General features: G+C 18.8%; 4 protein-coding genes across 4 annotated transcripts; 1 reads left to right on the top strand and 3 right to left on the bottom strand.

Annotated features, from left to right (window-relative positions):
- Positions 1–301: 301 nt before the first annotated feature.
- On the bottom strand, positions 302–1,245 carry PF3D7_0729600.1 (conserved Plasmodium protein, unknown function; the record flags this gene model as incomplete). Its single annotated transcript, XM_024473146.1, has 5 exons — positions 302–341; positions 436–539; positions 616–730; positions 826–892; positions 1,080–1,245. 5 exons carry the CDS (start codon positions 1,243–1,245, stop codon positions 302–304), a joined length of 492 nt encoding a protein of 163 aa, XP_024329052.1.
- A 1,133-nt stretch (positions 1,246–2,378) lies between these two features.
- Positions 2,379–4,661, bottom strand: PF3D7_0729500 (mRNA (N6-adenosine)-methyltransferase, putative; the record flags this gene model as incomplete). The annotated part of the gene is made up of 1 exon (XM_001349154.1): positions 2,379–4,661. The coding sequence occupies one exon, from the start codon at positions 4,659–4,661 to the stop codon at positions 2,379–2,381; it is 2,283 nt and encodes a 760-aa protein (XP_001349190.1).
- Positions 4,662–5,934: 1,273 nt separating this feature from the next.
- On the bottom strand, positions 5,935–7,185 carry PF3D7_0729400 (ribosome biogenesis protein BRX1, putative; the record flags this gene model as incomplete). The annotated part of the gene is made up of 1 exon (XM_001349153.1): positions 5,935–7,185. One exon carries the CDS (start codon positions 7,183–7,185, stop codon positions 5,935–5,937), a length of 1,251 nt encoding a protein of 416 aa, XP_001349189.1.
- Positions 7,186–8,528: 1,343 nt separating this feature from the next.
- PF3D7_0729300 (60S ribosomal export protein NMD3, putative) lies at positions 8,529–11,195 on the top strand (the record flags this gene model as incomplete). Its single annotated transcript, XM_001349152.1, has 1 exon — positions 8,529–11,195. The coding sequence occupies one exon, from the start codon at positions 8,529–8,531 to the stop codon at positions 11,193–11,195; it is 2,667 nt and encodes an 888-aa protein (XP_001349188.1).
- Positions 11,196–11,608: the final 413 nt, after the last annotated feature.

Here is an 11,608-nt window from a genome sequence, read left to right as displayed (position 1 = left end):
AACAAAATAAAAAAAAAAAAAAATTAAATATAACACATAATACAAAAAATATATAAATATATATATTCTTTTAATTTAATTTTTTTTTTTTTTTTATGTTTAACATGATAAATTTGTAATATTATTCATATATTTTCAAATTAAAAAATTCACAATTATACCATTATTATATTATTATTTTTTTAAATAATATTGTACAAAAAATGTATAAATACAATAATATATATATAATATATATATATTTTATAATGATTATTCATATAGCTTCTTAAAAAATGATAACAAATATAGATGCACATGTTCAATATTTTTTTTCTGGAATCCATCCTTTTTCATTATCTCTAAAAAGAAAAGATAAAAAAATAAAAAAAATAAATCACATACATATTATATATATATATTTTTTATTATTTATCCATTTATTTGTTGCTTTACGTATATACGAAACGGTTGTATCGTGCTCTTTCATCTGATCTATATAAACTTGTTCCATTTTTTTTCCTTTCCTCGATTATTTGTTTCTCTCGAAATTTGACATACTTGAAAAAAAACAAAATATATACATATTTATATATATATATATATATAATTTTACTTTTTTTTTTTTTTTTATACTTCAAGATTTTCATATTTTTTTAAGCATTTCCTCATTGAGATCATTAAATCTTTGCACTTTAAAATTGTCCACAATCTTCCTACTGAACATTCTACAAATTCATCAATTTCGGCTCTAAAAAATGGAACACGTAAATATAGAATTATATATATATATATATATATATATATATGCGTATATATTTATTTATTTATTTATGCCTTTTGTACCTGCACTTGTTTCTCAATTCTAAGGCCAATATTTTTTGCGCTTCTTTTTTCTCCTTTTGCTCTATTACTATAAAGAAATATATTTCGAATGCATATAGTTGAATTAGACTTACAAAGGTACACATAAAAAAGAAATTAAATACAAAAATATTTAATAAAATTTATGAATATTTACATAAAATTTCATACATACACACAAACATATATATATATATATATATAATCATTTATTTATTTAATATCTTTATGTATACGTGTTGATTCTTTTATTTCGAAATATGGAATCCTCTTATTCCTATTATTCTCTATAAAATCCTTTGGCAAAGATTTTTCAAACTCTTCTTTCTTTTCCTCATCATAATTATTCTTTATTATTTTTTGTTCTTCCGTTCTTCTTATGGGAGTCCATATTTTTCTCATTTTTGTTTTCTTTTTTTTTATGAATTTACATAATTATGAGATTTATCCGTCAGTTTTTTATTTTAAAAATTTTAACAAAAGGATATAAATTTTTTTTTTCTTTTTTTGGTTTTATGGAAATAATATTTTAAAAGAAATGTATACTCTTCTTATATGCCTTTTTATATAAATGTGTGTTTTAATACTATATTTTATTATATTATAATTTTATAAATCTTAGCATAAAATAAATTAGGGATATTATAAAAGATAACCTTTAACAGAAATGTTCCCATATATTTAACGTATATACCAAAAAAAAAAAAAAAAAAAATTATACATATATATTATATATATATATATATATATATATTAGAATGTTTCTTTTTTTATAGAATTTTTTTTATATAAATTCTCCAAAAAAAAGTATACATATATATATTTGTATCCATTACAAATTTGTTCTCTTTTAAATTCACATTTATGTTTTATATAATTATGATATTATCGTTATGTTAAGTTTTAAAAATAAGCACAATAAAAGAATAAGATAAAGGAAGTGTTTATTTTAATTATAAATAAAATAAAAATTAAATATTTCCCACATTAATAAAATATACATACATATATATATATATATATATATATATATAATATATATTTTTATGCAAATCCTAATTTTTCATATTTTTACAATTTAGTATAAATTGTATAATTTTTAAAACAATCATATACCCAAAAATATATTCTAAATTAATATAATAGTTAAAAAAAAGAAAAAAAAAAATAGGATACGATGAATATATATATATATATATATATATATATTTTTATAACACAAAAAAAAAATAAATAAATAATAAATAAATTAAATATTATATATATATATATATATATATATATATATTTCAATTCGTATATATAATAAATAAATGGAACAATTACTATAAACATCCATTTTATTAAAGGTTATAAAAAAAAAGGAATATATAAAGTATGCAATTTTACATTTTAAAATGTTGATTAATATTTTTATTGATGAAATAAAATATTTAAAATGATATATAAATAGACATTTATCACATCATTATATACATATAATATAATATATATATATATATATATAATATTATATATATATTTTTTATATATCCTTATTTTTCACATAAGGGCAAGTTAAATTGTGTAGCCACTTTATTATATCTTTCCTTTATCTGTGGATGGTGTAAAACAACACCATTAAGTTGGTTTCCTAAAGTTATCCAATTACTCCTACAATTATGAGGTCTTCCGAAAAGTTCTATTTTTAAATTTTGAGGACATAACCTTTCAATTAATGAATAAATTTCATCAGGTTTTCTTGATGTTTCTCTAACCTCTGATACGATAACATTACAATCAATATTTCTATTTATAATTGGGTTTCCTTTAATACCAACTAAACAATGTTCTTTTGAATGATTTAACCAATGACCTGTTCTTCCTGTTCTTATAATTCTTTGTAAATGATTCGTTTTTACCCACAATATTTCTTCAACTCTTTTATATCCCCATATTTGTAAACATTCTCGAGCTAATTCCATGGCTCTTCCAGTTACCCATAAAAAGATCATACCTTCATCTTGTATTAACTGTACAGGTAAAAGTTTCATTTCATTATCTGTCATGGTTCCATATGGTAAATCCATATGTATATCCCATGGTGGATCTGCCATAACTACACTAACATATTTATTAAAAATACTTAAATCGAAATTTCTTAAATCACATCGTATCCATTGAGGACCATAAACATTCTCTTTAATATTAGAAGAAAAGCTTAATTTAGATTGACTTAAATTTTCTTGTGTATTCATATTCATCTGCTGATCATCCTTATCAACAGCATAATGAACAAATTTACATGTTTCAATATGTCTGCATGTATCTAAATAAGAACAATCTCCTAATGATACATCAGTATGTTCTGATATAATTTTTTTAAAATGAACTTTATTACATTCCTTATTATGCTTTTGACATACTTTTTTGGTTAAATAAGGACATATAATTTTTACTGAATCATCTTTTTTTTGAAATTTTTTTATTCTCATTTCTTCAATAACAGTTGGTGCTTCAATTATAGAAAGGATATTTGTTTTTTCTTCTTTGATTTTTTTTTCTTTTGCAGTTGGCTCATTTAATAAATTTTCTAAATAATTTATTTTATTATTTTTATTTTCTTCTTTATATTTCATTTCATATTCATTCGAGTAGTTTTTTTGTAAAACAACTTTATTATTTACATTTCCCACATTTTTCTTTTCACTTTCTTGAACTACACCACAATTATAGGGATTAAAATTGACATTATAATTATTATAATGATAATTATTCATATGCATATTATTATTATTATTATTATTATTCATAAAATTTATATTTTTATGTTCCATCAAGGGTGTGGTAAAATAATTTTGCTCTTCATTTTTATTAAGCCTTCCATCATACATATTTATATTACCAACTCCATCATGTTTAAAATTATTATTTATTAAATATAAATATTTAAATATTAATTTTTTTATATTATTTATATATATAACCTTAATAACAATGTTTATACCTACATGTTCGATATCAATACACTTTTCATCTATTCTTATTTCTTCATGTCTTTTCTCAAAATTATTATCTTTATAATTTGGATTTCCTTGTGTTAAAGTATTTACATTTTCATCGGATAAATATATTAAAATATTATTTAATATATTAATTTTAAATAATTTTATATTTTTACGATTTTTACTTTTCATATCTCGTAACATTTCAACGGATGTTACTGATGTATTCATACTACTTTGGTTCATATTAACCTTTGAACACATATCTAATAATAATTTACATACATAAAATAATAAAATTAAGCTATCATTAATATCTATATTGTTTAAATCTTTTAGATATTCATTTATATTATTAGTAGAATTCACCATTTTACTACTGTTATTTATTAATACATTGTTCTCTTTATTTACAAATGCGTAATCATTATTATATTGTAAATTAGTACTTGATCTTTTTGTTTTATTACTTAATATATCTTGTTCATTCTTATTATTTAATTTTCTATGATCATAAGGTGATTTTCTCAAATCTCTGTTTTCATTTTTTATATCTTTATTATTATAAGAGCTTAACATGTTATAATTATTACTTTTTAAATGTTTCCTGTCATTATCTATATATTCACCACGATCATTTTTTTTAAAACTCTCTCGTGTTCTATTATCATTTTTTATAAAATCTCTTGATCTACTTTCCTTTTTTATATTATCGGATTTACTATTTCCTTCATTTTTCCCTGTATTACTTATCTTTTCACCTATATCAATTAAATTTATATTTTCTAAAAGTTCTCTTTTTCTTTTCAAATATTTTTCTCTAGCCAATGACATTTTTTTTTTTTTTTTTTTTTATTCTTTCTTTCCAAAATATTTTACTTAATGTTTCTACTTCAAATTAAATATTCTTGGCAAAAGAGTTGATGGAAAAAAAAAAAAAAAAAAAAAAAAAAAATAGAAAGAAAGAAAGAAAGAAAGAAACAAACAAACAAACAAAGGAAAAGAAAAGAAAAGTAAAGAAAAGAAAAATGATTTTATAATAAATTCCGATATTTGTTTTATTTTTTTTTTTTCACTTTATACTTTAAATATTTAAATTCATCATTTTGTTCAAGTATAATATTATTACATATATAAAACCTTTATATAATATATATTATATATATATATTTTTAATGTTAAATTAATTTTGTAGTAATATTTATAATATTTTTTTTAAAATTATTTATTTTCATAATTTTTTTTTTTTTTTTTTTTTTTTTTTTAAGATAAAAACATATATTTTATAAAAATATATTGCATAGATAGATTATATATTATTCATTATTAATTCATGAATGTTATTTTATAAATTAAGAATATATATATATATATGTATATAATATAATATATATATATAATATATATATGATTATTGCATTAATATTATTTTACACATATACAATATATTATATATATATAATATTCTTAAGATTTTATTTTTTAAGGAAAAAAAAGGAAAATGATTTTTATTCAACGTATTCTTTATTTACATATTTATTATTATATATACAAAGAATGATTTTTTTTTTTTTTTTTTTTTTTTTCTTATTTTGCTTTATTGTTTTTTAAAAAAAAACATTATAATAATAAATAGTACGTTGTAAAATTATATATATATATATATATATATATATATAGTTTATTATATATATATTTTTTCAAAAAATTAATTAAAATATAATTGATTTTATATTTATTAATATATTTAAAAACTTATAAAAATATATAGATAATAAGAACATTACTCGTTTTTAAAAATTTATGTTCCCGCATGACATTACATATATATATATATATATGTATGCATGTTGTTTTTTATTTAATTGTACGAATTAAAAAAAATAAATATTCATATTAGTATAATGTTGTTTCCTTTGTATATTTGAAAATGTCCAAAAAAACGGAAAAAAAAAAGAAAAAATAAAATAAAATAAAAAAAAAAATTATATAAAAATTTAAGAAAACATGCATCTAACATATATATATATATATATATATATATATATATATATATATAACATATAAATATATATGAATATATGAATATATTTGTATAATTCTATTTTTAATAGTCTATATCCGTTTTAATATTTGGCTTAATGAATTTAAACTTTTTGTATTTATTTTTTTTCTTTTTCATATTTTTAATTTTTTTCTTCAAGTGGTCATTTAATTTAACTTGTTGAGGTGTAACATAATTTTGATATTTTTCATTTTCATAAAGAATTCTACCTTTAAAACATTCCTCAAATATTTTAATAATATGTAAAGTAAACTGGGGACCTATTTCAACCAGCTGCTGTTTATTAACATTATTTGAATCAGCTAATGTTACAGGTAAGATTTGATAATGTCTAAAATATATTAAATCATTTACATAAAAAAAATTATAACAATGGTCATAAAATGGCTTGCTTAGTGGATGATAATTTGGTACTCCAAAAACATGAATAAACATTTCTTTAATTAATTTTAAATGATCTAATTCATCAAAGTGTTTACTAAATATTAAAAGAGGTCTTGAATATAATAAACAATTACCTGAAAATAATAAACTATGTAAAGGAATATAATCTAATATTTCAAAATATAAAGATGGACCTGTTATACTTTTACATATCCATAAACAATAACGTTTTCTTTTTACATCAAAAAATATTATATTGTTACAATTTCTACTATAGCTTATATCATTTAATTCACTTTTAGGGACTTTTTTATCCCATTTATTTTCCATCTTATGGTGAGGTAATAACAATTTTAAATTATCAATAAATGATTTACAACCCTTTTTTTTTAGGGGAGATCGTACTATTAATACTCTTTGTCTATTTTTCCATAGTTCGTTCTTTTTAATGTAACTTGCGTCTTTTAATAAATATGGATCTTCATCAATTTGTAAGTTATTCTGATCCTCCTCATTATCTTCATCATTATTATTATCATCATCATTATTATCATCATCTTCATCCTCATTATCTTCTTCATCATCATCATCTTCTTCATCATCATCATCTTCTTCATCATCATCATCTTCTTCATCATCATCTTCTACATCATCATCTTCTACATCATCATCTTCTACATCATCATCTTCTACATCATCATCTTCTACATCATCATCTTCTACATCATCATCTTCTACATCATCATCTTCTTCACCATCTTCCGTTTCATTTATAACCATTTCATTCAATTCACCCACTTTTGTAACATTCTCACTACTCCCAAGTTCCTTCGTTTCGTTTTCCAATCCATTGGTCCTTTCGTCATAACACGCATCATCCACTTCGTTCATTTCATTTTCCTCATTCATGTTGAAATATAAATTTCAAAAAAAATGATCACAAAATATACACTTAAATATAGGTACAATAAAAAAAAAAAATAAAAATATAATTACAAGATAATATTTTTTCCTGCTATCAAATTTTTATATATTCTCCTCAAAGAAAAAATATAAATAAATGAAGTAAATTAAAAAAAAAATTTTCTTTTTCTTCTTCTTTTGTAATTCCTTATTTATACATATTTTACTATATTTTCATAAAAATAAATTGTCATATTATATAAATATATATACCAAACCATAATTATATAGCCCTCAACATATTTTTATGATGTTTTTTCTTTTTAAATGTGATACGTAATTAAATATAATAATATATATTAAATATTATATTTTGTAATATTTACTTTCATGAGGTTTAATAAATTATAAAGAGAGAATAAAAAAAAAAAAAAAAAAAATTTATCCATATACAAATTATTAATTTATTTTTATTTTTTATTTCCCTTTGTATATATTATAAAAAAATAATCTACATAATTTTATATGATGATAATTACAATATAATATTTATAATATATATTATTTGTTAAGAGAAAAAAAAAATAAATATATACCTTCTTTTTGAGAATTGAATAAATTGTTTAATATATATATATATATATATAAATATATTATACATTTATGGTGAAAAAAAATGTTGTATTTAATTAGATTTAATATATATATATAAAAAATAGCGTATTTAAAATAATATATATATATATATATTATTATTATTACAAAATGACGGATATTATAAAAGTATATATCTATATATATGTATATATATATAATATTATTTTACTATATATATATAATATATAAATGTAAATGCATATAGTATCTATGTATATTATATATATATATAATATTAATTACATATCTAAGTTTTCTTTTCTTTTCTTTTTTTTTTTTTTTTTTTTTATTTTTTATAGAGAGCCCGTTATATATTATATATTAAAATTTTTTATAATAGCATTTATATACAATATTTTATTAACTAAAAGAAAAAAAAAAAAAAAAAAAAAAAAAAAACGAGGAAATTTATATTTCTTTAACAACATTTTAATTAAAATCATGATAATACAATTTCAAATCATTTTGTAATTATATAAATAAATATATATATATATATATATATATATATGTACTTTTAAATTAGGAATATTCTCATTTATAAATATATCTTATTTTTTAAATTGGTATAAAAAAAAAAAAAAAAATAAGAAACCGTTGATTAAATAATACATATATAATATAAATATATTTTATAAATATATATTTATATATATATATATATATATTTATAACGTATATCATTTTAAAGAATGAATGGGAAAAAGGATGATGAGCTGATTATAGAAGGTGAACATAATGATAAAATGAAAAGCCCAGGCAAATCTTTAATCCCTTGTATTAAAGAAAAATTCAATGAAACCAATTTAAAAATGAAAATTGTAAAAAAGGTTACTTTTATAGATGAACATGAAGATTATATAAAAAATAAAAAAGAAATAGAATGTGAAAGTGAATCCAATAGTTATTGTAAGAAAGAAGATGAGAATGATATAAAAAAAAAAGAAGATATAGATGAAAAAGAATCTATATTGGAACAATTGAATGGTAATATATCTAACGAAAAAAATGGGTATCATACTTATGAAAGTAAAAATTGTGATTTTAATTTTAAATATGATGATACAGATAATATAAATATGTATGAAGAAAATATAGAAAATGATATTCATTTAAATAAAAATAATTATTATCATTACAATAAATATATGAATTTAGATTATAAAGATAATATTACAAATGAAAAGGTGATATATGAAAAATATGATAAAAGGGAATATTCAGAGAATCATATACATCCTTCTACTATTATGAATGGTTTTTCATCTTTGAAGAACCAAGAAGAAAATTATAGTACATATGAAAATAATAATATTATAGATAACATAAATGAAAATCTTAATATTTCATATTATAACCAAATGAATGGCAATAATGATTTAAGTACTAATAAAGAAATAAATGAATATATAAATGAGAAAGATGAAGAAAAAAGAAAAGGGATATTAAAAAATGAATCACCTGATTTTAACAAATCATACAATGATAGTTTAAATAATTATTTATCATCATCTTTTGTAGATATTTTAAATACCTTAAAGGATGTTAAAAATGAAAATAATGATGGATCATATATTAATAGTAATGGTAGTTATATAAATAATCCAGAAAATTCGAATTCTAATAATAATGATGATACTAATCTAAGATATATTTCATGCATACTTTGTGGTGATAGTATTAAAGCAAATACGTCAAAAATGTGCCATAATTGTATATTACAAAACATTGAAAGTAATAGTATAAATATAAATAAAGATACTTATTTAATATATTATTGTCGTGAATGTAAAAGATATTTACATAATAGATGGGTATATTGTGAACTCGAAAGTAAAGAATTGCTAGCTTTATGTTTAAAAAAAGTAAATAAATTGAAAAAATTAAAAATATTAGATGCCAAGTTTTTATATACTGAACCTCATAGTAAAAGATTAAAAGTACATGTAAGTGTACAAGAAGAACTAATTAATAATTTTATTAGTGAAATGGAAATAATTATACATTATGTTATTAAATATACACAATGTGATGATTGTAAAAAAAAATATACACCCTACACTTATAATACATGTGTTTCTGTTAGACAAAAAGTAGAACATAAAAAGACCTTACTTTTTCTAGAAAACCTATTATTAAAATGTAATATGAATGAAAATATTATTAATATTGTTTCTAATCCAGATGGTTTAGATTTCCATTTCTTATCAAGAACAGATGCATTAAAATTTTGTGATTTTATATTAAGTAAAACTATGTCAAAATGTAAAAACTCTAAACATTTAATAAATCATGATGCTAATAATAATACATATAATTATTTGTATACATTTTCGATAGATATATGTCCAATATGTAAATATGATTTAATATTCTTCCCAAAAGGTCTGGCAAACAAATATGGTATAAAAAATGTATTCTATTTATGTATACATGTATCTATATTTATTATCTTAATAAATCCTTTTTCGTCAGCTAATCATGTCTATGTATCTCCAGAAAGATATAATAAAAACCCTTTTCTACCTCTTCTAAGTAAAGCCGATGCAAAGGTCTTTTTAATACTCAACATTGAATATATTAATGACGATGTAAATACAAATAATCACAAAAATAATAATATGAACCCTTCCATATCAAACAATGATAATATCAATCTCAATGGTCATACTAATATTTGTAAAAAAAAAAATAAAAAGAGGAAAAATAAAAGAAAAAAGGGAATCAACACAAAAGATGACGACTCAGATAGTATCGAAGAAGATAACCATTTGTTATCAAACGATGTGAATAATAATCATTATAATTATAGTACAAATAAAAATAACTTAAAAAGAAAAAAAAAAGATTCCAATAATTTAGAAGATATTAATAAAAATTCATTTGTGTTCTCTTCATCGGATAATGAAGAAGAAAATCTTCATAAACCAAACGATTTTGATAAAAATTCAGATATCTATACAGATGGAAAAAGTGCCAAATCTTCATCCAGGAAAGTTAAATTAGATAAACTCGTTTATGCCTTTGTAGAATTATATGATGAATCCAATGGAACTACTATATTAACAAAAACGTGTAATGCTAAACATCTGAGACCAGGAGATTATGTTAATGCATATGATTTAAGAAAACATTCTTTTGATAACGAAATAAATTTATTTCTTGAAAAAAATGATAATTATAATATTATAATTATTGATAAAGTAAAAACAAAAGAAAAAGAAAAAATAGAAAATTATTTACAAGTTCAAAATAATAATATTGAAACATTGAAAAGGACTAATGAACAAGATATATTTAATAGAATATTATTAAATAATTGTAAGGCTCTTGAAAATATGGCAATAACGTCAACGTGAGCATTTTTAACTTTTCATGTGCATAAGGATTATATGTATATATATATATATATATATATATATTTATATATTTATATATATTTGTATAATTTTATGATATAGAAATAAATAAATAAATAAAGTAAAATAAAAAATAAATATAAAAAAATAATAATAAAATATTCTTAATTATATTTTTTTCATATTCCTAAAATATGTGAATACATTTTGTATATGTCTGTGTACATTTAATAACCACCTTATATATATATATATGTATATATTTATAATATATTTTTTTTTTGAATTTACATGTGTTTTTTTATATTCTAATTTTTTTTTTAATATGTTATTATTAAGACACACACACAAAAAAAAAAAAAAAAAAAAAAAAAAAATTAAATAAAAATTAAATAAAAAATTAATAAACAAAA

Source organism: Plasmodium falciparum (genome assembly GCF_000002765.6).
Source record: "Plasmodium falciparum 3D7 genome assembly, chromosome: 7".
Lineage (NCBI taxonomy): Eukaryota > Apicomplexa > Aconoidasida > Haemosporida > Plasmodiidae > Plasmodium > Plasmodium falciparum.
Note: the sequence above shows the minus strand (reverse complement) of the source record. Positions and strands in the feature narration are given on the sequence as shown.